The 27467-nt window shown below is 39.1% G+C and overlaps 2 protein-coding genes and 1 long non-coding RNA gene across 6 annotated transcripts in view; 2 read left to right on the top strand and 1 right to left on the bottom strand.

Moving 5' to 3' along the window:
* Positions 1 to 6865, top strand: part of ADAM17 (ADAM metallopeptidase domain 17) — a 38445-nt gene extending 31580 nt beyond the window's left edge. Inside the window, exons 18-19 of the mRNA XM_026674339.2 lie at positions 419 to 475; positions 1798 to 6865. Of these exons, the coding sequence (XP_026530124.2) occupies positions 419 to 475; positions 1798 to 2145 (405 nt within the window). The 3' untranslated portion in view covers positions 2146 to 6865. The remainder of the gene's footprint in view (positions 1 to 418; positions 476 to 1797) is intronic.
* Positions 6157 to 14222, bottom strand: IAH1 (isoamyl acetate hydrolyzing esterase 1 (putative)). The gene is made up of 6 exons (XM_026674343.2): positions 14020 to 14222; positions 11469 to 11521; positions 9990 to 10138; positions 8781 to 8942; positions 7014 to 7135; positions 6157 to 6405 (listed from the first exon to the last, which is right to left on the bottom strand). Exons 1-6 carry the CDS (start codon positions 14098 to 14100, stop codon positions 6214 to 6216), a joined length of 759 nt encoding a protein of 252 aa, XP_026530128.2. The 5' UTR covers positions 14101 to 14222; the 3' UTR covers positions 6157 to 6213.
* A 546-nt stretch (positions 14223 to 14768) lies between these two features.
* Positions 14769 to 22311, top strand: LOC113416465 (uncharacterized). Of its 4 annotated transcripts, none has more exons than XR_015745771.1 (7): positions 14769 to 14878; positions 15439 to 15502; positions 16547 to 16626; positions 18834 to 18889; positions 20584 to 20657; positions 20753 to 20967; positions 21504 to 22311. It is a non-coding gene; the product is annotated as an uncharacterized LOC113416465 (long non-coding RNA). The 4 variants fall into 4 exon arrangements; XR_015745776.1 differs by having other exon boundaries at positions 20753 to 20912; positions 21504 to 21706; XR_015745778.1 differs by lacking the exons at positions 18834 to 18889; positions 20584 to 20657; positions 20753 to 20967; positions 21504 to 22311 and adding an exon at positions 16790 to 17074.
* Positions 22312 to 27467: the final 5156 nt, after the last annotated feature.

The following is a 27467-nucleotide window of genomic DNA, read 5'->3' as shown; positions in this document are numbered from 1 at the left end:
TGTAATTGTCTACAAAGCTTATAGTAAATTTATAGTAAAAGACATTGAGTCCATAATTACAAAAATCAGTGCTGAGTATTTACACATTTGATACTTAGATCTTTTCGCAGGAAGAGAATTCCCTGTTTATTCATTCCACTCCTTCCTCCCCCATTTCCAGTAATTTGAGAATGTTTTGATTCCTCAAAATTTGCTTCTTTTTCAGAACTTTGAGGTTTTTAAAGAAATTATTTAAAACCTTTATTATTATTATTTTCAAAGCAGGAGGAAGAAGCATATTGACTAGATAATTTGAAACTGCTTCAAAGTTATAATCACTTGCTTAGTGATTGACATAACTACTCCTGAGTTCTGATTACTTGTAAAATAATTATTTGTTTATAGAAATAAAAGATGTGATTTTCTCCTTTTTTAACAGGACAAGAAATTGGATAGGCAATATGAAGAAAACACCAAATCTCTGTTTGGTCCAAGTGTAAGTTTGCTTGAATTAATACTTTTAGTATTGCATTTGTTGACAACAAACCTCTGCTGGATAAAATTTTCATCAGGTAGTCCTCAACTTATGACCAGTCATTTGATAACTATTCAACAGATTCAAAAAAAGTTACTTATGACCCATCCATGAATTACAGCTGCCATACCAGCCCTGCAGTCATGTTGTAATTGCGTTTTGGTCATTTGGCAACTGGCTTGCATTTACCACCAGCTGCAGCATCCCGCAGTCACACGTGAGAGCGGTTTGTGACTTGTTTTGCTACTTTACATCCCCAAATACCCACTAAATAAGCTGGATTCAGATTTATGACCATGTGAGGCGATTTGCTTAATGACCATCATAAGAACAATCATAAAATTGAGTCCGGTTATGTGGTAATTCAACCTCTGCCTGCAATAAGTTACAACCAAAATTCTGGATTCAATTGTCCTAATTCAAAACTACCTGTGAAATGTATATTCAGCTGAACAAAAAAGTCAGCCTACATTGATTTTTAAAAAATCATGTAAGTATGTCATGTTTTTGAATTGTGTTTTTAAAAAGCCACAAGTTTGGGTTACAAGAACCCAATCCAATTCCGAAAGACATTCTTTCCAGGAAAAACTTGTTCATGCCAAACTATCAAATTCTCAATATAGAACAACTTCAAAACTCTCTCTACCTAGTTCAGTTTCTGAGTTACTTGAGATTATACATACGTTGCATTTCCTGCATTGAGCATAGGCTACAGACGTCCTTTCTTAATTTCATTCAACTATGTTTTAGTTTAAGTTAGTTTCAGTTTGTCCTACGGTAGTTGTAACTTTACCATAGCTCCCTATTTAAAAGTAACCTTGTAGAAAGATGCCCTGCTTTCGGCTAGCAGAGTGCTGCAGGAGGCCGTGGAGGCTGAAAACGGGCTGCCCCCTTCCCTCCGCCCCCGCAGCCTGTTTTGGCCGGCAGAGGCACCGCGGGCCAGTCCTTTGATATTTCCAGGCCAGCCCCATGGACCAGATTTAAGCACCCCGTAGGCCTTGGATTTAACACCCCTGATATGCAACTTTCCTACATCCCATTGTAGCAGTGCTTTTAAACAGTCATCTTTCATTAAAAGTAGAGGTTCGTATGGGCCGGAATTCTCTCAGAGTTCAATGGTCTCTTTATTTGTACTGGCTCTCAAGACTTGCCTTCTTACCACATGTACAGGATAAATTCTGTGAACACTTTGCTCGGATGATGTAATAAAGCAGGTGGTTAAGACTTTTACCATCCTCCTCCTTCCTCTTCTGATTAATGTACGACCCACTTGTCTCTTGCAGAATGTCGAGATGTTGAGCAGCATGGATTCAGCCTCCATCAGAATCATCAAGCCTTTCCCTGTTGTGCCCCCGGCAAGTCGGCACCAGCCTTTGCAGTCCATCGTACCGGTGTCTGTGGCAACAGGGCCCCCAAAACTGGATCACCAAAGAATGGACACCATCCAAGAGGATCCAAGCACAGACTCCCATATGGAGGAGGATTGCTTTGAGAAGGATCCTTTTCCAAACAACAGTACAGCTGCCAAATCATTCGAAGACCTGACAGATCACCCGGTCACCAGGAGTGAGAAAAGCTCTTTTAAACTGCAGCGCCAACATAGGGTAGACAGCAAAGAAACTGAGTGCTAGTCTGCCTTCTCAGCTGCTTATTCTTCTGCGCAAAATCAATTTCAGCTAGTTGATCTAAAACCATTTCATTGTATTCTCTGCCTCTCTGTGCGTCTGTGTTCGTGTGTGTGTGTATGAATTTGTACATGCATACACATATATATGTATACTGAGAAAAAAGTAAGGAAGTGACCAACTGCAGATGCTGGCCATATGTATGATCTTCCTGATAGCAGTATGAATGAGTACTGCCTAAAAGCATAAAAAGTGAGGTCAGATATTGTTTTTTTTTTGACTTTTTTCTGTATTCTCAAATTGAACCTACCCTTCAGTTGATGGAATCAAGCCATATCAAGCCTCTGACCCAAGATTTGTGAATCTTAGTATTTTTATAATGTGCCTTCTTGGTATTAAACAGCACTGCCCAAACAGATTTCTTATTCCCCTCCAGAATACAGTCCTTCCAAATAAATGAAGTCTTCTTGTATTAGAGAATTGAGGAATGCTGCTAAACAGTATTTATTTTTAAATGAAAGATGAACGGAATCTTTAAATGTAATTGATATTTAGGAAAGGCAGAGATTTCAGCTAAATCATAGCAGCTAATTACTTCAATGCAAATCTTGGAATCCGAGAATTTTTTCAGAATAAAATACAGTGTGGATTTAATTATGCTGTTCTGATCGGAACCCAACAGGAAGATAATCAAAACCCAATTGAGATAGAAGCAATCTTTTCATTGATTTTCAGATTTGTATGCACATAGCGTGCTGGATGTTAATCTCTGATGCAAAACGAGCAGCTTAAATGTGCAATTGTCATTTCACTTCTTTCACTTTGTGAGGAAGGAATGTAAGTCTAGAAAGGAGACTTCATAAAACTGTATTTCAAAACATGTTAGTGTACAGTATCCAAGGCATCTGCATGTTGTTTCAGCTAGGGCGTAGTTCGCATTGCATTTTTATGGCTGATCTGCTTCTGTGGGGAAGCAACCATTGTGGGTGCCATGAGGAAAAAGACTTGAGCATCTTAGTGTGGGGCTCCTTTGCCACTAGCCTGACCTATCTCAGTCCTGATCACCCTCAAGTGCCAATTGCTGCCTTTTGTGACTTTCTCCAGGCCTTTTGCTGAGTGAGCAAAAGCAGGAACAGCACAGCCCCCTCCTTTTGCTTGGAAGGGATCTGATCTCAAAGAGTGGGGGCAGTGCATATAGAAACGGTTGGCTCACGATTAAAAGGATAGCATTATTTCCGATTGCTCATCTAATCATGTCCTAAGTTATGCTTTATGTAAAACACAACAGCTTGGGAGCTGGTCCACGTGTCAGAAAAAAAATGACTGATGAAACATTTGTATTTTGTAGCATCTAATTTAACAAACCTGTACATTTTTCATGGGTACTACTTGAATTTGTGTCCCTGAGGTATTTTTACCGATATTCTGTTAATTTCATACCCAGCTGTTAAAGTAACCTTTATATGAGGAGTAAGAGCTCCCATTGCCATGTAATAAAATGATTTCCTAAAAGATATTGAAATATGAAACTAGTTGGTGTTAATTAAAGCTTCAGGTTTTTCAGGCCCTGGAGATGTCAACCCTGGCTGGGCTCCTAAAGCGAAGCAAGGCCCGGTTAGTAGCAATAGTAATAGCACTTAGACTTGTATACCACTTCACAGTGCTTTTACACCTCTCTCTAAGCAGTAAACAGAGTCAGCATATTGCCTCCAATAATCTGGGTCCTCATTTTACCCTAACCCTAACCCTTGAACCTGGTGAGATTTGTACTGCCAAATTACAGGCAGCTGACAGTAGCCTGCAGTACTGCACTGCGCCACCCTGGCTCATAGTACCTGGATGTAGCAGATTCAGCAAGAATCCCTAAACTGTAGGCTAGATTAGACATACCAAAAACGTTCTAGAAGGAGCAGGAAGAAAACTGCCCATATTGTTGCAAAGCTACTTGCATGATTGTGTCCACAGGGTCACAAATTAAGCTTGTATCAAGGACAACTCAGAAATGTTTTTCATGAGATGCATCTTGGCATTAATCGAATAGTTGTGATTATTGATACGCAAGTCCACCTTTTTCTGTGATAATTTAAAAGCTTCAATAACCTGTTAAACATTGCACTTCAACATGTGTTGTAATAACCAAGGCAATTAAATGCTGCAGTTGTCTATTCTATCAACTTGTATTCCGGAAACAGCTATGCGGGATGTTTGTAGACTGATGAGTGATCTAAAATATTTGTTTTGCCCTTGTATTTTCAATTGTATAGGGTGGACGTGGCTGTAACTGATAATAGGTGCAATAGCAGTAATCAAACATAGAACCTTGTTCTTTAAAAACTGTTCAGCTCATCTTAATATGGTATTGTCAACTGCTTAACACTGGATAAAAAGGAATCTGTTGGCATGCTGCCTGAGTTAGTTGACTGATTATGATAGGCAGAGTTGCCCATTCTATTCATTTAGCAAGGTGAACACCACAGAAATCAGACAATGGAAGTCATTGGTAATGTAACTACTGCCCGGTGAAATATCTAAGGAGGAAGCTTGAAATGGCCTATGTCACACCTGAAGCAGAAGTTGATATTAGAAAATAACAGAAAGCACATTTTGATGCATTCTGGGTTGGGCCTTGCATTTAAACTGCCTTCTTTTGGCAGCTCTGATGGAATTTCCAAAGAGCTGCCTGCTCACTTCCTTCCAACCAGCAAATGTTAGCTGCTGACTGAACCTACAAAGCTATTTTTTTAGACTAAGCACCCACATCAGCAAAAATTAAACAGCCAAAAGACCTTTTGCTTGTACTGTTATAATTGTGGTTGTTTACCAAATTATCACTCAGTCCAAGACCAATGCTATACAATATCAGCTTGGATTACACATAGTTTACACATAGTTTTAAACACCTTAGTGGTAAAACATTGCTTTTACCACTTTAGTCATTGTGGTTTGGTATGCTTCTCACCACAATTATCTGAGCAGTTCTTTCCCCATTGTGTCCCTGCTTCCCTCTGAAATCAGAATGTCACCTTAGTGGTAACCTACCAACCAGATTAAACCTTCATTGCATCTCTAAAACATTTGATTGTTTTCCCTAACATTTCGCTTAGCAGGATTTCTACATTACTTTCTCCAAAGTGCCCAAAGACAATTTTTGCTATTATTTCATTCACACTGTTGATTGTCTCAGTCAGGGTCATCACCATCCACATTCTCAAGCTTTGGTCAAGCTTGATTCAGAATTATCAATTATCGTAATCGTCTTGGATTACAATTGCTATCTATATTGTTTGCATTAACTATTGTCCCTCAATCTTTTAATTCCATATTTTAATCCCTATGTCATATGATTCTGTACCTCCAATACAAAATCCTGATTGCTAATGTCCACTCCAGAAATCATTAACATTTACCAACCTAAGTAAGTCATCTGGCCACTCACTGTATGCATGATCCTGGGTTACTTAACCAATTTGCTATTGCCAGAGGAGAAAGATTTCTTAGGGCAAGAGTGGACATAGAACCCACTGGCACTTCTGAATATCAATTCTGAGGTTGAAGAAATAAAATGTAGCCTTTTTTTCCCCCTTTGCATTTTGGAAAATCCAGAGGGTGTAGCAAGCACTCCCCCTTTAGGATCCCTTCTAAAATAGTCTTAATTCTTAAGCCAATAGTCTTTGGGAGTGCAACCCTCAAAACGCTATCCAAAACCTGGTGATCCTATCAAATAACCCAAGTTAGACACCTAGCCCTGTTCTGAGCCTGAAATATAGTCTAAAGTTTTGTAGCAATATGGGATTGTCTGATCCATCAGGCTTGGTTTGTCTGTTTCTTGCTCGTATTGATAATTTTCTTACGCGTACCATGTGCATTTTAATTTTCAACAGGTAATTGTCCTATCTATGGCAGTCACTAGTTACATAATTAGAAAAGTCAGCAATTATGCATGAATATCGAGAGAGGCCTAATAATTGAGAATGCAAGTTCATATCAGTATACTCTTTTAAGAATTGGTATCGCTGATTATGGAAAAAAGGAAATTTTATTTTGTATCCACAAAACCCACGGATGTTATTCTTTTTATTGCTTCTTAGTAGTGGGGATGCCCAGGAGACTAGCTTCAGGATAGAGATGATCTACATCACGCCAGTAGGGAAGCAATTGAGGAAGGGCTGACAATTTTTTTTCTAGGAGGGTCCAAAGTTGGTTTGCTAGAAAAGTATTTCCTTTTTCTGATAAATGGAGTCCATCTGACAGGTAACAGTCAAAGTCCTAAATCAGAGATGTCACAAAATATAAAATGTCGTGAATTGTTCAGATGATTTAACAGAAAGAAACTTAAGCCAAAAATACAGGCAATCGTCAGCCTATGACCACAATTGAGCCTAAAATTTCTGTTTCTAAGGGAGACGTTTGTTAAATGAATTTTGCCTCCTTTTACAACCCTGCCACAGTTTTTAAGGAAATCACTGCAGTTAAGTTAGTAACACAGTTATTAAGTGAATCTGTCTTCCCCACTGACTGCTTGTCCGAAGGTTGCAAAAAGTGATCCCACGATCCCAGGACACCGCAACTGTCGTAACTATGAACCCAGTTGCCAAGCATTTGAATTTTGATCACATGACCACGGGGAATGTCGCAACAGTCGTAAGCGTGAAAAACTCTCGTAAGTCACTCTTTTAATGCAGTTTGTAACTTTGAACAGTCAATAAATGAACTGTGTTAAGCCAAAGGACTACTGGTGTGAATCATTGTTCAACTAATCTGCCAGTCTGCAAAATAGAACATGGTGAGCTTCTAAGGGAGACTGTGCACCCACTAAGGAAGTCAGCTTCACTTTGCTGCAGACACCGAGCAAACGACCATCTCAGAAATCATACCTGGTTTCCTTTTTGCATAAGTGTCCACAGGTCAATGACATCAGTGCCACATTCTTCAGCTACTTTAACACAAGCCTTTGCATATTCCCCAGTGACAGAATTTAGGCGATTTAGTTTTTCACCTGTTGAGAATTCAGGGGTGGGGAGGGAGGGGGGGGGGTGATACACATCAAACTTAAATGCTAAGTCCAGCTTTTTCTTTTTGAGTAACAAAACATGAATCACAAATAGATCCAGATAATGCAACTCACTACCCTTAGGCTTTAACACGGTGCAGGTAGTCCTCATTTAAGGACCCCACTTGGTTTTCAAGCTAAGCAGTTACTAAGTGGAACTACAAAGGTGCTTCAGAATTCCTTTGCTTTGTAGATTTGTGAAGGTCATAAATATGAGGATTGGTCACAAGTCACTGTCACAACTAAAAACAGTTGCTAAGTGAGAACAACCGCTAAACAAGGGGGAACCTGTGGACAAGCAGAATAACAATATACTTTCTTCATGGAGGAATTCCTACGGCTCCAGCTCCAGTCCCATCCAGATGTAGATGTGGGCCATTTTTGGAATTTATGTGTAAGGAATTAAGCTTAATTAAGAATTTAATTTAATTTAGATCCAGAATTAATTTTTGCTATTCTCATTAAGTCCAACCCATTGATCTGTTGGAACGAAAGCATGTAAAAAAATCAGAATTGTCCTTGTCTCTCCTTCACCAGGTAATCTTTCCAAAGCCCTAATAAAATGGAAATAAATTTAGCGTTAGGAGAAATGTCACAGAAGAAAGATAAAGGTAAAAATGGGCTGGTTCCAACTAGCGGCTGCAGAAAAAACTGAAAAAATTGCCCCAATGCATCCTTCTGGGAGAACCAGCTGGATAATGAATTGGAAAACTGTGGTTGGGCCAGTCTAGACTCACCTCCCTTCTACTGTAGTCATGTGACTTAGTGCAGTGTATATTCAGCCCGCCTTCTGCTACCCTCTGCACACATACACAAAGAGGTGTAACATGAGGACAGAGCTGAAGTATAGAAACTCATAACTTTATTACAAGGGAGGAAACAAATGGCCTCTGGCCACTGCTGTTAAAGAGGCTGAAATGGATTCTTGAATCCATGCTCTGAGCATTCTTCCTTGTGTGCTTGCTGTATTTTGAATTTTTGCATATGAATTCATAACGGAAGGGATGTTGTGCCATATATATGAATGAAAAACCAAGTTCTGTAACAAGTTTTCCAATATCAGGACTCCTGTCTTGACTAGATTCTGTGGTGACATTACAATCCAGGAACATCCACACATTTTGCTAACCAAATTACATCTGGCACCCATTTTTCTTTTTCCTAGCAAGAGCTATCAGAACGGTCAAAACTGGATGTAAATATATGTATAGTGTAGAACCACCGTTGGGTACAGAGAATCCTTTTGCTGACCATAATATCACACACAGTAAAGCTTAGAAGCTAATTTTGCCTTCATAGGATGATTCTGCAGATGATTTTGAGCTACTGTGTTGTCTTTTTTTAAAAAAAGCTATTTCCATACAGTTGAATGCTTTGGTTCTAATTTTAAGATGGAAATAAATAAACGGTCATTTTATTTGCAAAAAAAAAAAAAAAAAGAGGCTAATAGGACAAGCTTGGCAGAGCTCATGGAAAAAGGCTAGGCCAAACAGTCTATTCCTGGTATAACTTAACTAGGTAAAACATGGAATAAACCGTGCAGGTAAAGTTTGCCAATTCTATTTAAATAGGAATTTTAAAAATGCCTCACCTTTAGCCATGCACTCTTTTTCCCAACTAGCTTCATGAAGGGGTGGTGGAGTCACTAATATAATGTCCTGTTTGGAAATGTCCACAGAGTTGAGGTAGCCTATCATACTTTTCAAATTGTCAGCATACTCCTCCAGTGGAACGTGCTGTCTGGGGTTCTCATCTGTTTAATGAGATACAGGAGTTAACTTTCTGGTAGTTGTTGTGCTCTGGTTATGTTTTGTTTCTTACACAGCCCTTCTCAAGCTGGGAAAAGGTAGGACAGTTCAGTAAAACTGGGAGGGGAAGGAAGCAAAAAGCTCCCAATCTAAATACATTTTCGCAAAGCAAAGCAAAGTGCTAACTTGGCTACAAAATCAATTAGACACAAGGAACACTGAGAAAGACAGTGGAGCTCCTGTTTCCTTGAAAGACGCTCACCCCTCCCAGCATGGATTTTTTTCAAGGAAAATACAGTCAGCTGCTGGCTCAGCCACACAGCCCTGGACATCAAGAATGCTGATTCAGCAGCCTGGCAAGCAATGAAACATCATCTCAGTAACACATTCTAAGCGCTTTTGCAGTGGTGGGATTGGAATAACTTAACAACTGGTTCTCTGGCTGGCTAGGTGTGTCCGGTTGGTCACGTGACTGGGTGGGTGATGTTATGTCACTCACCACACCCAGCCCCGCCTCCTGACCACTCACCTCAAAGGCAGAGGTAGGGTTCAGCCACTGGCTGGCCCGCCCCTGCCCGTTTTTTGGCTATTTTTCAGGCCATTTTGGGCTAAAAACGACCAAAAAAACAGCCCAGAAAATGGCCTGAAAACAGCCCAAAACCCAACCAGTTTTTTGGCTGTTTTGGGGCCTGTTTTTCGGGCTGGAAATGGCCCAGAAAACAAGCAGGGGCAGCCAGTGGTGAGATTTGCCGGTTCGCCGAACTGCACAGAATCTTAACTACTGGTTCGCCTGAACTGGTGCGAACCAGCAGCAGCTCACCTCTGCGCTTTTGTTGAAATTCAAGCAATTATATTTTCCCCATTACTTCAACAGCCTGACGCACTAACATGCATTTTGCCATAATCCAAGAAAGTGGATTTAATCTGCTGATTAAATGTATCTGGAGCAGTGCGTGAAGGCTTTAAAATATTTGAAGTAACATACTTTTCAACACCAGCCTAACAAAACCTCAAATTCGAAGAGTAGGATGAAGAATCAAAATGTTCTATACCTTTCAAAGCGCTGTCATTTGCCCCAAAGAAAACAGTCACTGCCAGGATGTTTCCAGCATTATGGTCTTTGTGGATTAATCTTGGAAGAACAATTTTAGCCCACCTGGTGTTGTAGCCAGAGAGTCCACGATTCAAGACATCGCATTTCCTAAAACGAGTATACACATAAAATGAGTGTCTCTCTGTGTGTCTCATTATGTGATAAATCTACATCTTGAAATGGTAAAGACTGGCCAGGGAATTGTTCAATATTGTATTCCATATAGGTTATTCAGAATTTTAGTCCCAAAGAATTCACAGATACATACTACCAGTCAAACTGATTTAGCACTTAGCATGAATCTGACTTTCTCGTCCTCTCCTCTCCATAATGTATTATATTCCACGTTGAAAAGAAGCTTTTTGTATCTTTCATCATTCCTACCCAGAATTCTTACACATTTTCTTATTGTCAAACCTTTTTTACAATGCAGCACAAACATGACGTTTATGTTTGCAGTCAATTTCCAATGTATTTCCAGGCATTGTGCTTCATGATAGATTTGAAGAGCCTGAAGTACTAGAGAGGCCCAGTAGAGCTTTTAGAAATTGTTTAAAAATTGGTGGGGGAACATAATTGTAGACTATAAGGAAGATGACTTTGAGGAAAATATGCAGGAATTGTTGCCAAGGCAAAAGAGGAGGGAACACTGTTTAAGTGGAGAGGAATGAGATCCCTCCCTAATTCACTGAATCAAAGAAGATAGGGAAGATATATCACAGCCACACTTGCACAATTCTGTTATTCTAGCAATCTCAATAAAAGTGGGTTTTGCCCTGCCATGCAGTTGATTTCATGGTCTGATCTACCTGGTGGGGTTGGCAACTCATCAACAACAAATCAGATGCCAAAGGAGCCCAAACACAGATTAATAATAACAGTAAAAGGGGTGGGTGGGAAGCAAGGAGTCTACCATTTACATTAAGAGGAACATTAATTTCACTGGTTCCACAGTGATCGCTTACGATCTCCTATGTGTCAGATGCAGTGGCTCAATGGATAAGACGCTGAGCTTGTTGATCAGAAAGGTCGGCTCCCGTTACTTGTCCCCGCTTCTGCCAACCTAGCAGTTCGAAAGCATGTAAAAATGCAAGTAGAAAAATAGGGACCACTTTGGTGGGAAGGTAACAGGGTTCTGTGCGCCTTTGGCATTTAGTCATGCCAGCCACATGACCACGGAGACGTCTTCGGACAGCGTTGGCTCTTCAGCTTTGTAATGGAGATGAGCACACCGCCCCCTAGAGCCAGAAATGATGAGCACACATGTGCGAGGGGAACCTTTACCTTTACCTTATGTGTCAGATGATAACATCATCAAGAATGCAATCTGGAGAGAAGTATTATTTGAAAATTCTGACAGTGTGTTTCCTTTCAATATGACAAAAGAACTGACAAGGTGGGAGGTAAAACTAATAAAGAAAATGCTAGTATTTCTTACCTAGCTAATCTATTAGCAAGTGACGCGCCCCATCCCTTATCTTGGAAGGAAAACTAGAAGAAAGACAATTAACAATGTAAATGCAAAGATCCCAATCAATGTACTAATTCTTACAGTTCAGCCTAGTGTCTTTGACATTATTGTAATATTTTAAGCATCATACATAGTGACTCCCTGCAATCAAGTGCAGTACCAAATTTAGGGCTACCAGTTCTGAGTTGCAAAGTCCCATTCTCTGCAGTAGATGGCAATAAAGAGGCACAGGAAACTCTCTGCTGCCACAAAGGGATTGTTTAACATTTGACAGCCCCATACCTGGTAGCACCTGCGTAATTTCTCCCTTAGTAAAAGCCAATGTACATCAGACAACTGTATGAATTATTTAATTTGAAAAGTGGCAAAATTACCTGCAAGGCAGAATAGGGCATCTACTGATATATTTGGAAACAAAACTGAAAAACCACCATCCACCAGCCTTAATGCATTACCAGCGTTCCCAATCCAGAATCTAGGACTACAAAGCCCCAGGTCTACTCAGGGAACTGCCTCCTCTGTCCACAGGAACTCTGGAAGTGATCACCATCATCATCCATTTGAGCAGGAAGTTTGGCTTCTTTCTTTTCCAAAGTACACACGTAAGAAATGTTGTGGGGAAGATGTGGAATTTGGCCCTTGGATCTCAATTCTTCAACTTTACCTTGAGATGGATGTCATTTGAAACACTGTTGCATGTGCATGTACATAATTATGTAGTTTGGCACTGTACACATAATCCTGTACTTACGACTGTTCATTTAAGGACAACTTAAAATTACAACAATCTTGGAAAAAGTGGTTTACAACCTGTCCTCGCACTTATGCCCATCGCATCACCCCTACAGTCATATGATCACAATCTTCCCAGCCTGTTTCCTATAAAGAACAGCAATTGGGAAGATAGATTTGCTTAATGACCATGTTTTATTTAACAACTGTAGTGATTTGTTTAACGATTGTGCTAAAAACTGCTATAAAATCAGATCCAGTTGATGACTCACTTTATGACCACACTGATTTATTATGAAATTATGATCCCAGTTGTGGTTGTAATCAAGGACTACCAGTATAAAACATGCAGTCTATTGCATCTGATCAAGAGTTGGTTGGGAATCCTTCAGTATCAGGTGCTTTTATGTAGACCATTAGAAATAACAGGTAGCCAAAATAAAGAGGTTAAAAATATCAGTGAATATGAAATCCCAAAGGTACTTTTTCAAGAGGCAACTGGAATTTATTTTGTTTGAAGACGTTTCACTTCTCAGAATTGAAGCTTCTTGGATGAGAAGCAAAACGTCTTTTTTTTTTTAAGGAAGTTTGGTTGCCTCTTGAAAAAGCAACTTTGATCTGGATGACTAAAGACCTCCATAGGCCATATTAAGGTTTTCTGCAATCTGACTACCTACAACTATTCTGACTAAATGAAAAAGCAATGTGTAAATAAAGTCATGTATGTATGGATATATCAAAGGTGCTATTCTCACAGACTATTATGAAATAGGGATGGATAGGCCTTTAGATCATTATGAGCAACTTCTATTTAAGGGCAAAATAGACATGGGTTGAAAGTCCCAGTTGGAATCTGAAGGAAGAGATATTCCTTTACTTATTCCCACATTCTAAGGACTATTTTAAGATGGATAAAAATAATAATAATCCAGTCTTTACATTTCAGATTAAGCATGACAATCTAGCGAGGCAGGCCAGGTCAGAAGTCATTTTTGACTTTCCCAACTATTTCAACAAAAGTACTGACACTCCTGACTGTGTTTTCAATTACAGTCATTGTATTTTCCATTACTGTATGCTGTCTGGGTGATGATTGGAGCTTGGTACAGAGAGAAAGCCCGTTTCCAAACTTCTCCTATCTCCTTAAATTTTAAGTCAGATGCAATTATCTCCTCTTTCCCGGTTTTTTACTTGGGCTCCAAGCCTGGCAACCCAGCTGTGATCGCATTACACTAGTAACTCCAACTGGCAGCCAACTCAAAAGCTACTCCTTAAAAACGGCGCAGAAAATCCAATCCACGTTAAGCAAAGGAAGTCTCCCCTCCCCCCCAAAGACTCTTTGGGCAGCTCAAAAGAAAACTCCACCTGGTGAATTTCTACCCAAGAAGAGAGAGAAAAAAATACCTTAAGTATAATTTTTTTCTAAGAGAAAAATTCTTAGGTAGAAAAAAAATTCTATTCAAAAATTTTTACCTAAGAAGAGGAGACTGGACAGCCGCTTGTCTGAAACGGTATAGGGTCTCCTGCTTGGGCAGGGGGCTGGGTTGGACTACAAGACCTCTAAAGTCCCTTTCAGCTCTATTTTGAATTGAATATACCTCCGAAGAGATCGAGGCTGCAGGCGATTGGGGTGGGGGGATTGAAGTAAGTAAGTAAGAGGAAAAAGGAGAATAAAAGCAAGACGGGTGAAAATCAATCAGAAGCGGGGGAAGGGAGGGAGAAGGGGCGCAGGGCCTCTGCGTCTGTTTTGGGGCCATGTCCCACTCACCCCCCCACCCCCAGGCACCTCAGTAATGGAGTCTCCGAAAAGCACGATCCGAGGCAACCGAAGGAGCCCCCTTGCAGCCCCCGCTTCCGACAAAGCCATGCTTTCGCTTTTGCAGCAGCGGTTACAGGCGGAGCGGCTCCACCGGGTGTGTGTGTGTGTTTATGTGTGCGCTGTGTGAGTGTGCAAAGGGGGCGGGGCAGCTGTGCTGGTGGTTGAGCCTGCGTGCTCTTTCTCTTAAAAATAAATAAATAAATAACTACCGTGGATCTTGCAGCCGGGAAGCGCTTCAGGGACACACACCGAACCGGAATGTTTTTCAGGTCCTCCTCCGGCTCCTTTGACCTCAGAGGCGGAGAGCGATGAAAGAAATGAACAAAAAATAGACTCGATCTTCAAAGACCGATGGGAGAGGCCCGATCTCTTTTCAGGGGGATCCGTTTTGCACAATAGCCAGACCTTGTGTTTTTTTCTTCGGGGTGGGCAGCCTTGCAGAAGTTGGGAGTTCCCAACAGATCAAGACAATTGATTTTCCTTGAGCCTTTTCTTCCTGTCTGGGTCTCCAAACTGCTTGATTTCAGACAATTAAAGCTTCTCTTGCAAGGAGACAAGACAAGAGGCCGGTGCAGAATCACAAAACTTCATTTTTGCCAACTAGCATGAGGCGTCAAAAGGGACAGAAGCAACCCAATCGTTACGTTTAACATAACATTCATGTTTATGTGAAAGAAGGTCTGTGGAGATTCTCAGTCATCCAGGTCATAGTTGTCTCAAAGGTGCTTTTTTTTCTTTTTCTTCAAAAGGCAACTGGACTGTTTTTCCTTGAGGAGGAGGAAGAAAACGTTTTGCTTCTCATCCAAAAATTTCCTCAGTTGTGATGGTAGGAGGGGCGGAAGGACAGGTTCCGGAAGGATTGTGTTTGTGATAGTCACAAATAAGTAGTTTGGGTGGAGGATGAGGGTGGGGATTGATTTTCCAAGCTTGTGGGTTAGTTTCTGGATGTTTCCTTACCAGATTAGTGTTGGGTGAAAATCCATCTAATTCAGTTCCAAGCGGGGGGGGGAAGGGAGGCGCTGGAAACAAAATGGAGGATGATTGGAAAGAAAGTTTATTGAAGAACAGAACCCACAGTGTGCAGTTCTGGGACAGTTGATCAAATGATGTTGAGAGTAGGGTGGGTTTTTATACCTTTTTGATTTCTATGGGTCATGTAGGGGTCATGGCTGGCTCTATAGGCAAAAGGGGAAATGCAAATCCTAGGTGTTTGAGCTAATCTTGTCTTGCCTAATGCTTATCTGGAGTTTCTGACTGACCCAGTCTTTCTGAATGGAGTACCAAATCTGCATTTCTAAAAGCTGGCCTCATCAGTTTCTGCTTAGAGCAGGGAGACTGGTGCTGGTTTCTGCCTCCCTTACGATTTTTTCCCCATTTCTCCTTTAGGGAAAATATTCTATCCTGACCGTCGGAGGTAGCATCTGTGAGTGCTGTGAGGCACCATACCTAGGTAGATGTCATCAATGTCCCCAGGGGCTTGGGCGCCTTGTCTTGGTGCAAAGAGCCTAGGCAGCACATGCCTTCCTATCCTCATGTGTATCTTTAGCTCGCGGCCTCTCACCAACTGATGGGGAAGTTGGGGGCAGAGGTTGGGAAGGGCTCGGAATTCTTGTCTGTTGTTCGCTGGTGATGGGAGAGAATTATTCTCACCTCAGAGAAGGGAGGAACTGAAAGTCCTGGGGAAGAAGAGGCAGGGCACGTTAACTGGGCTAGTTTTATTGCTTCTGGGTGGTTCCTCTGCAGTCGGGGGGGATTTGTTTTCCATTCATCCATTCTTTCGGGTGTATGAATTCTGCTGTTAGTCAATAGGCTGGATCTGAAGAAGTTTTAGTACCTCTGTTGTGACACTTAAAATCACCAGATTTTTCCTTGCTTTTGTTCATATTAATGCAGATTGCTCTGTGGTTTGTTTGAAAAATATAAGAGTCCAAGTGCATCACATCTAATTTTTAAACAATAATTTTGACCACATATTGTTCAGTATTTCCATCATAAGAGTTCAAAAAATTGTCACATCTTTAATTATTTCGGGCAGATCCAGGATGAAAATCATGACAATTCATACCTTTGATCTGCATTTCTGTTATGGTGTAATAAAAAAGACCAGGATTTTTTTGTGTGTGAAATATTTGGTGATCTTAACTTTGATATTGGAGCTAAATATGTGCTCATAGCCACTTTCTTCATTAATTCTTACTGTATGATCCTTACCCGAGTTAATATTTTTCACCAGTTTTCCTGAGAGAACTGGTGAAAAATAGCAATTAAAAAAAATCCAAAGAACCCTGAAAGCTGATTTCTGCCCATCTAATGAAACAATGATCTCTTATATGGTATAAAGAAGCTGGGCAAGACCTTAGACTCTCATGTCTAAGACTTAAGACTTCTTGTCATATGGGGGGGAAGGAATGAAGTTCTTGTGTGTCTTCCCCCCTTTTTACATAAGCAGGGCTTAAAGTTGTTTTTAATCCATATTTTATTTTATTTCAACTAGACAGTAAAAGAAACTAAGATTTGATTTTGGCTTCTTTAAAAGTGGACAATGGAAATCACAAATTGATACTGATATTTCAGGTACATGAACTCCAAATTTGTACGACTTTATTTTAGGCATGTTGTACTAAATCATTATTTAAAATGGTGTATGAATGGAGTTGTTGATTTAAAAATGAATAATAAGAGTGTATTAAACACACTGACATTTTATTTTGTTGTATATTTTAATGTGAAACAGCAGCAATATCTCAAGAAGCAGTGAAGTTCTTATGAAATGAACTGAAATAAGTGATTCCATGGATCCTTTGGGAGCTAATTGTTTCTAATATATCAAACACAAATGACTATTATTCTAATCGGCCTACCTCTAAAGGAATGGGATCTTACTCCTACAGTGAAAAGATGGTTAGGGATAAATCACACAGCCAGTGATGTTTGGATAAAAGCGAAGAAAATTGCAAGTGAGGACGCCAATCAAGAAGCAATATGGAAATACCTTACATAACAGTTTTATTATTTTTGACAGGTATTATTTAATATTTTTTCATTAATATTTTAGAACTTTCTTATAACAATCTAGTTATAACAATCTATTGTTCTTATTTAAGTATTAAATGCATGAAATAATAAACTACTTTTCGGTATATCATTTTTTTAATACTTAAAACAGTTATTAGGGCAGAGAACCAGTTGTTAAATTATTTCAAACCCACCACTGAGCAAACCCCACTCCCTTCTACCAAGGAAGAAGTTACCTACTATGGTAAGGAACGGTCTGTAGGCAGATAACCAAATTCAAAGAGTACCAAGGACTCCACTACTCAACTTTGAGCTCTGTATAGTCATCTATTGCCATCATGACCAGGTGTGACCAGCTGATAAGTAGCAGATTTAATATTCAGAGTAACTGTTCCCCAGCAATTCAAGGTCAACAGCAAAAATAAACAAAAAACAAAATCAAACCAAAAAGCAGGGCTCAGGCTTACAATATAGTATAATGAGATTAAAAAAAAGAATAGAGTGGAAAGGGAAAAAGAAAGGAAATCCCCCCTATGGGGATTCAAGTAAATATTTATTTACCTATGTACTTATTTAACAAATGTATATAGTTGTCTATCTCACCCAAAGTCACTCTAGGCAGCGCACAAAAGATTTTTTTTTAAAGAATATAAAAATAACAAATACAGATATATACTGTAAAAGACCCTAATAATAAATACCATAAAAAACTGGAAATCACATAGTTGAAGAAATAAAAGTGCCCACCCTCCCCATAATGGAGCCATCTAGATAGGTCTTCAGTTCCAAAGAAACCCCAGTATCAGGCTGAAACCCAGAAAAGACACAGGGAAATCCAATTAAGTTCAATCTTTTATAATGTTCTATTATATCTCTTTCTGAGAAAACTCTCTGCTGCCCAAACTTCCCCCCACTGCTCCTTCAGGTGTACATGCCATCAGACAGTCCTGGTTACCTAACCTGTCCTTAACCTGTCCTTTTTCAAACATCAAAAGGGATGGGACCGACTTCACCTTGGGAAGAATATTCAGTACTGAGGACATCACAATTGAGAAGGTACATGCCTTAGACCCTCCAAATGTAGATTCGTTGCCTTCCTAAAGTTCTTTCAAGAGAAACGGGCAAGTACAGTGTGGTGGAGCAAGAGCCATACTGTAATTTACTCTGCCAAACACAGATATCTCTCCAATTCTGCTCACTCACCTCTGCACCTCTTTTTCAGCCTAAATTGTGCATATTTCTCCAGAGATCTCCCTGCTTTCTTCAGTGGCACTATATTTTTCTATGGTATTTTTCTTGTTAATCTCATCCTCTGATTCCACCAAATGGATCAAAAGGATTTTGTACTTAACATTTCTCCCAATATTGGAAAATGGATAAAACTCTGAGTAGCATTCATTTAGTCAATCAGATGGCTTTACTTTTCCTTCCTGAGGTCATGCTTCATAAGAGGGATGAGAGGTAGATGAGCTCACAAAGGAGAGGTAAATAAAACTTTTTGATGGGCTGAATAAAAGCCATTCACTCAGAGTTTTTTCTCTGTGTGCTGAGCGTACTCCATGCTCATCGAGGACTAGCAGTTTAGATTTGGTTTTGGTTTTATTTTTTATTTAACTGCATTTATATAGCTTAGGTTTAGTTTACAATATTTATTTGTTTGCTTATTTGTTAATTTATTTAATATCACACTTGTTTACTTAGTTCAGTTTAGTTTACACATACTATTTGTTTATTTCTTTATCATATTTAATATCTGTTGAGTTTAGATATTGAATTCATCATGGAGACATTCTTATATTATGCTGGGAAGGCCCTCTTTGAGGTAAGAGATCTGTTTTATGTATTTGTTTACTTGTCAACTTGCATGTCTAACTCTAGGATTTAGGATTCAAAGAGGTAACTTGACAGGTAACATCACATGAATAAATAATAATGATGATGATGAAATAAAAGAGGAATCAAAGGAATCTAGGAACAGGCAAAAAAAAAAAATAGAATAATTTTTGTACCTGAATGTTTTAAAATATTTGTACTGCTTCTTTCAGGCTCTTTCTTGGTGAATTGTGTTAATATCTTCAATTTAAACACATCCACAGGACAAACTTCCAGAAAGGCTGGGAAACACGGCTCTGCAGCCTTGCTTGGGATGCACAGAAAAGCACACAGCTGTGGGGCTGGCTGGTGCCCTTAAATCCCTCTTCCTAATTAATTTTTAACATTGCTTGCCTCTATTAAATTTTATACATGGAGCTTATGTTTTTAATATTTCATTTGTACAGCTCCTCTAGTCTCTGGGAAAGAAATGGGCAGTTCTTAAATATGAAAAGCAAACAAATAAGGTGGATGGCCCAAAGTAGTGGGGGAGGGGAGAGAGCCTCCCCCCTTTCCTACTGTTTTTGGCTGTGACAGGTGATTACAATATGGTGGAGGGGATAGCATCCCCATATACCTGCTCCCATGGCAAAAAACCCATTTCTTTACATCATCGTTGTGCACAAAAAGATACAGTTCCCTCTGCACAAATAAAACTATGATTATTTCTAGGCAGAAATATTTCCAGAAATTTAATTAATAACGAATTCATTTTTAACATTGCTTGCCTCTATTAAATTTTGTACATGGGGCCTTTGTCTTGAATATTTCATTTGCAGAGCTCCTATAGTCTCTCTGGGAAGGAGATGGGCAGTTGAAACAACCCATTTGTTTACATCATTGTTGTGCACAAAAAGACACAGTCCCCTCTGCACAAACAAAACTATGATTATTTTGAAGCAGCAATATTTCCAGAGATTAATGTCTATTAAGAATTCAAATCAAATTTTAATATAGTTCTTTCCATATTCCAGTTTTGAGATAAAATATAGTTTCTTAGAAGGATTATCTGCAAGATTAATACTGTTTTTTTTTTTTTTAAATAGAGCTAGAGGATTACATTATTATTCTTGGCAGATTTTTACAAATAGGTCAAAATAATCATTCTCAACAGCTTCATTTGTAATCAGCCTGTAAGTATTGCTGCTAAAAATCTAAATTTACCATACTTTGTCCCAACTACAAATATTAACATTTTGGTTTGGAAAGGCATACTGTATGTATGTTATTTTGAAAACTAGGATAACTAAATTTCCCCTCCTCCAGTTGGTTTGCCTTCAGTGTTCAAAGTCTTTTTTTTTTTTTTTTGCAGTACTGTCTCCAAAAATACAAGAAACATCAAAGAGACAAAGATAAGCAACCCAACATATTTTTTGTGGGGGTATCTGTAGCAGGAATGAGGATAGAATGGCAGTCCTTCCTCTGCACCTGCCTCCCTTCCTTCATAACTACTGTCTTTGGGAGAGTCTTTAAGTTAAAGGGAAACAGATGCAAACAGATCTGTTTTCCTGCACTAATAACACATCCTGACATTGCATTTTACATGGACTCTGCCATTTGTAATGGCCAGTCTTAAATTGCTGTGTCGTTGGTAGCTTAATATGTCTTAAATGAATGAACAAGCATTTTTCCATTAAAATACAGAACAAGTGGAGATGAAAAAACTCAAGGAAAAACACCAAGAGAAGATGGCTAAGAAAAATGCCATAATAAGAGAGGTAAGTAATACATTTCCCTTATAATCCTGTTTAAAGCTTCTCTTTTTGTCTATTTATTTGTATCCTATGTTTGATGAATGCTTCTTGCCTTTTAGCTGGAAGAGGAAAACAAATTCTTAGCCAGCGAAGTTGCAAATCTTGCAAAGGAAAACAAATCCTTGAAGAAGAAACTTAGAGAAAGTCAAGGCACAATGAAAGAAGATGAGGAATGTAAAAAACTAACAGAGGAAATCCAGAGGTTCCACAAAGAAATAGGTGAACTGAAAATCATAAGTATCTTACAGGGTAGCAAGAAATTAGAACAACCTCAGTAAGTAAAATTATACAATGCATTCAAAGTTAAATTTTGATTGTGCTTCATCAATTTCCAAGAAGTAGCAAAGGAGACGCAAAAACAGAAAAAACTTCAAGAGGCTATGGAGAAATATATGCAAAAAATGGGTAAAAAATTGACTCCATATGCCTCAACAAAAAAATAAAACTGGATGATGATGACAGTAAGTTTTGCCCTTCCGTTTCTGGGAGAGAAATAGACACGTTTCAATTGATGTCTCTACTTTGGAAAGTCACAACTGGGAATGTCCTCTCTTCATTCCCCCTCACTAGAATTTTAGAACCTTTTAGCAGCACGCTTTCTTTGAATGCATCAAAAATTATTCTTATAGAAATCCAGCTCTTTTGTATTATTCGATACATTAATATTTTGTATAGAAAAATAAACAGTTGTAAAATTATAGGTAAGTGCAATGTTAATAAAATGCTACTTTTTTCTTAATGTGACATAGCATAAAAACAATGACATATCCAGATAATACTGTTCTAAAATATTTGTTTAACTCTTTTCAGATTTTGCTGGAACCTCTGATAAACAATATGACTGTGTTGACTGTGTTACACATTTTTAAAGACATAGCCTTATTGGACAGAAAAAAGGTTGCCTTTATGTGTTATATTATTGATCGTCTTAGATCAAGCCAAGTCCAAAAACATCAGAAGCCAGCTGCACCCTGCACTCTTGACAAATTGCCATCAAAATAAACATGAACAAGCTCTACGTACTGTGTAAAAGAGACATTCAACAAGCCAAAAAGGGAACAAAAAGACAAAAGCACCTCCCTATCAGTAATCAACACTCAGATGAACATAGATTAACACTAAGATTAATATCAGACAATCAATCCAGAAGTAAACAACGCTTGAAGGCAGCAAGACTACTTCATACACAGAAATGGAAGCTCACTTCGATCCCTACAATTGATGAATGGCTGCAAACATTGATGGAGTTAGCAGAGATGGCTAAATTGACTGTTTTGATCAAAGGAAAAAAAACCCTTCTATTTCTACTTGGAAACTGCTTCTGGACTTTGTGTTTGAGGTGGAAAAAATGAAACTTTGATTTTTATAGTTTTATAGTTTAGATAGAGTTGTTGTTATAGAAATGGCTAGTTTATACTGTTATGTAAAAGTAAAAAGTTGAGATTTGATGTTAATGCCTTATTCTACTGCACCAAAGTGAGTTGGAAGTCAGTGCCTTTTTTTTCTTTTTCCCCTTTTCTTTCCCTCCCTTTTCCCTTCTGTATTTTCTCTACTGTTTATTTTTGTATTTTCGTTGTATGCTGTATTATAAACTAATAAAAAACTTTTTTTAAAAAAAGTAAACAATGCCCCAATCAAGGAATTGCCAAACAAGCTAGCAGTAAACAGCCCAACCAAACAATCTCCAAGATCACTCCCACTAACACTGACAGGGCAGGCCACCAAAATATAAATTGAGAGCAAACCCCACTGCTTACTAGGACTGATGATGTTACCTAGTTTGGGCAACAAAAGATCTGCAAGAAAACAACCAAGCTCAGAGAGCACTACCAACGACCCCTCATTTCAACCCTGAGCTACAATTTACTATTACTGTCCTTTCTGCTCAAGCATGTTTCTAATGTAACTTTCAGCAGCAGTGTAGTTATTTATAAACAAATAGGATTGGGAGAGCACTTAGAACAGAGGTGTCAAACTCAAGGCCAGAAAGGTACTTAAGTACTTAAGGGGCATCAGCACAGGTGAGGGTCAAAAAAAGGAAAAGTGACTTCCAGGTGAGGAATGGCAAGCTAATACATCTCTGGATAAACAAAGATGGCGTCACTTGTGCCCCTCCCCCCCACCCTATAGATACCCCTGCCAGGCCTCTAAAAGCTCTTTGGTTATGCCTCCTCCTGTGGACAGAAGTTTCATGATCAACTCTTCTTTTTAAATTAAATTGCTACATTGCATTAGGTCTGAACTTTCTATTTCAAATGGTTCCAGTTTCTAAAGAGAATGAGGTATTAAACAGCTGGTCCAGACAAGCAATACATTATATATATATATAATGTAATAAAAAGCCAAAAATTAAATACTTAAGTACCTAAGTACTCAAGGCACCTAGATCTGGCCTGAGGGGCTGTCCTGGAAACTGCAAAGGACTGGCCCATGGGGCCTCTGCCACTGAAAATGGAACACCCAGAGGCTATGTGTGACACAAGTGGCCATGCCCACCCTGGCCACACCCTGGCCACGCCCACCCCGACCCCCTAAGGTCAAACATAACCCTGATGTGGCCCTCAATGAAATCAAGTTTGACACTCCTGATTTAGAATGACTGCAAGGCCAAACTTCATGACACCTTTTGAAAACTGGGCTGCCTGTGTGTGTTTTGTATTTCTTCAGAAGTACAGGCCAGAGGCAGAAGGTCTGTGGAGATTCTTAGTCATCCAGGTCATCATTGTCATAAAGGTGCTTTTTGAAAAGGCAACTGATTGTTTTTCCTTAAGGAAGAAGAAGAAAACATTTCACTCCTCGTTGAAGCTTTATCAGTTGTGATGGTGGGATGGAAGAATAGGTTCTGATGGGATGGTGGGAAGGTTATGTGCTGTCTTGTAGCAGACATTTCTTCATTATCATGACAGCTTCAATTGTTGGAATGTAGATGAAGAGTGAAGTCACATCATAAGAAGCCATAGTTTCATCCAGATCCACTTTTAGTTTCCAAACCTTGCCGACAAAGTCCTGTGAATTGTTGATGTGATGAGTGGTGTTGCCAACCAGAAAAGCTAGTAGGGTGGTTAAATATTTTGCAATGTTATAGGTGACAGAGTTGTTACTGCTGACAGTTGGTCTGAGTGGAGTTTCCTCTTTGTGGATTTTGGGAAGTCCATATATGCATGAATTAGCTTGCCCAGGACTTGTCAATGGCATTGTCCTTCAGTAAATGTTGCAGAAAATGTTGTTGATGACCTTTTTCTTATAACTGCTGGTAAGATCTTTCTTCACAGTCTCATATGTAGCAGTGTCCTTCAGGAAAGTATCTATCCTGGCATTGTAGTCATCTGTGTTCAGGATAACTCTGCATCCTCCTTTATTGGCTGATGTTTTGGTCTCTTCCTAGGAATGTCACTGCTCTCCATTTTTTAATTGTGAGGTTGGAAAGGGGTGTTTTCGCATTGGTGAGGATATTCAGATACCTTCATAATTGTTCTGCCCCTGGTTCTGCCCATTTATTGTTCTTGATGGCTGACTCTGTGAGGAGATCGAAATTCAGTTCTTGATAAAACATTATTTTCTGTTTGAATAACCTCTCTGTCAGACAGATTTTGTTGGTCAGTTCTCTAAGACATGTCACTGTCCTCTCTCATCTGAATTGATTCTTCTGTTTTGTGTGCTTTTTCTTGTCTAAACTGTAGGGTGGAACATTTGCCTTTCTGTCTTTCTTTGTCCTTGTTATATTGTGCTAGAGTTGTGCCTTCTTCCTAAATTCTGTGACCTCCACCAATACTTCTGTTGAAAGAAGTGATTGTGTTCCACTCTCTTTCAAAACCTCAATTGTAAAATTAATTTGTCTTATTCTTTTGTTGAGAAGTTGGAGCTGTGCTTTCTGGAGATTTTCTGTCTTGTGTCCTTTCACTGTTGAACACCAGCACAGGCTGATGGGATTGAGCCTGTTTTGTCTGCATCTCAAATTGAAGTGCAAATGGTTCCTGTAGTCTGCAAGTTTTCTGGAAATCCATTCATACTCCTGTACCATTCGAAGGATGTTCAATTCATCCCAAAGTGTAAGGCCAAATGACTGTGGAGATTCTTGGTCATTCAGGTCATAGTTGTCCCAAAGGGGCTTTTTTTCTTCAAAGGGCCACTAGACTGTTTTACCTTGAGGAAGAAGAAGAAAATGTTTCGCTTCTCATCCAAGGAGATTCATCAATTCTGATGGCAGGAGAATGGAAGGATAGGTGCTGACAGTTGAGACTGGAGGGAGGGTATGTGTGTGGAAGGATAAATACTGACAGTTGAGAATGTGGGCGGGGGGGGATGGAAGGATAAATACTGACAGTTGAGAATGTGGGCGGGGGGGATGGAAGGATAAATACTGACAGTTGAGAATGTGGGCGGGGGGGGGGATGGAAGGATAAATACTGACAGTTGAGAATGTGAGGGGAATGGAAGGATAGGCTCTGACAGGATGGTGAGAGTGGGGGATGGAAGGATTGTATTTCTTTGCAAGTCATCTGGTCATTAACACTCTCTCTTAGAGTTATGGAGGCATTGGGAGTTTATCTATGCCCTCATGGTCCCCTGAATCAGGGTGCAATTGGTTGTGGAATCTTCTCAGAACTGCTGCAGGGACTGCATTGTAAACTGGAGATAGATTTTGTCTTATTGCTTCCCCTCTGTTGAGGGAGGGGAAGAATTTGCAGACGAGAATCAGTATAGGTAGTCCTCGCACCTACAACAGCTCCTTTAGTCACTGAAATGACAACAGCACTGAAAAAAGAGATTGGCGGCCATTTTTCACACTTAGTCCTAAGTTGCAGAATCCCCATGATCAGAATTCAGACACTTGGCAACTGGCTGATATTTATGATGGTTGCAATGTCCTGGAGTCATGTGATCACCTATGGTGGCCTGACAAGCGAAGTCAATGGGAAAACCAAGATTCAGTTAACAGTTGCAGTGGTTCACTTAACAACTGTGGCAAGAAATGTTGTAAAATGGGGCAAAACTCAATAACTGTCACACTTAGTAACAAACTTTCTGGTCTCAACTATAGTCATAAATTGGGGTCTACCTGTACAATGGGTCCTATGGAGGGCTCTTGCTTCTGTTTAGCACTGATGATGTTACCTATTTTGGGTAATGAAATTCCTGCAAGAAGAAAACCAACCTCAGAGAGCGCCAGGGATCCCTTGCTTCTTGCCTAGACTGTCTACACCACACCCGGGGTTCACAAGGCAATGAAACCGTTTTCTTGGGAAGTAGGGCCCAGGTGCCAAGTGTATGGTTTAGTGAAGTTTAATGTGATGTAATCTCATCATTATATTTCCAGCATTTTGTAGAAAAAGAATGAGTAATTTTAGCAATCAAGATTGAAGTTCTGATCAAAGATAAACACTTTGTACCAACTCAAAGTATATTTGAAGTAAATTTAATTTTCCACTGCAATTCCCATTGTTCCATCTTTATAATTGTATTCACATTTAACTCATGCTCTCAATCACTTTTACTAATGAATTATGAATTGCATCCAACAAATATTCGGTATTTCTTACCAAATACAACATTTTCAAATTCAGCAGTCTGTTTTCTCTTGTTTCCATAATTCTCTTGTTGCAATGTTCATTGGAAAATAAGTGCCAGTCTTGAGGCTTATCTATGTCACATATGTAATAGGACCTCCCAGTTTCTAAAGCAAACGGATCTGATATTCTCTATTTGTAGCAATAATCAATCATGCTATAGGATGACCCTTTTATGTTGGTTATTTGTATACAGGCAGGTCACAATTAGTGCAAGTTCAAATAATATATTTAATTTAGTAAAAGTTGTAAATTGATACCAGGTCATGTTTAATGTGACCCCAAATTTAGTTAATATGATTAGGCTAGTGTGTGGGCAATTGAAGATAATAACACGCATAGTCACTTTTGGGGTTTAAGATGCTACTTTTCTTGGTGTGCCCAAAATGGAGAAAATAAAGATTCCATCTGAAGAAAACAGTACAAGTTTAAAATAGAAGATACTTGTTATTACACTAGAGCAAAAACTTGATGTTACTGGACAACATTAATGTGGTTATGGCATCAGAAGGATCTATGGTAGATTTTTTTGTTTTGTTTTGCTTTTGCTTTGTGACTTTGTTAACCATACATTTTATGTTATTTTTACCTTATTGTAATATTTAATAAAGAAAAATTGTTTTTTAAAAGAAAAATATTGAAACCAATTAAACCTAAGAGAGCATTGTAGAGACACAGAGCTTAACTTATCCCCGATAACAACAACAATAAATAAAATCTTGCAATCTGAACAAGTTGTCTCAACTGAGAAGTCCCTTCTTCCTCCTGTAAAAATAGTCATTTAATAATGAAAGGAGGGAGGAACGTCTGGACTTTTCTTATACAGTATTTGTGTCAAATATTCAATAAATTGCTTGGTATAGTCTTCAAAACTATGAGTTTGTGTACATCCAGCTTGATATAGTTACCGGTATGCAGTGTTTTTAGAAGATTGGCTTCCTTCTATTTGAGATGGAACCGCATTCTCACTAGAAACTGGGACCATTTTAGTAGAAAATACAGACTTAATGCAATGTAGCAATTTAATTACAAAAGAAAGAGCTGACCATGAAACTTCTTTCTGTAACCAAGGGCTTTTAGAGGCCTGGCAGGAGTATCTATAGGGTGTGGGGAGTGGGGGCACAAGTGACGCCATCTTTGTTTATCCAGAGATGCATTAGCTTGCCATTCCTCACCTAGAAGTCACTTTTCCTTTTTTTTGACCCTC

This window comes from Notechis scutatus, chromosome 1, assembly GCF_049901735.1.
Source record: "Notechis scutatus isolate UNSWTSFEM ecotype Mainland chromosome 1, rNotScu1.2, whole genome shotgun sequence".
NCBI classification, from domain to species: Eukaryota; Metazoa; Chordata; class Lepidosauria; order Squamata; family Elapidae; genus Notechis; species Notechis scutatus.
Note: the sequence above shows the minus strand (reverse complement) of the source record. Positions and strands in the feature narration are given on the sequence as shown.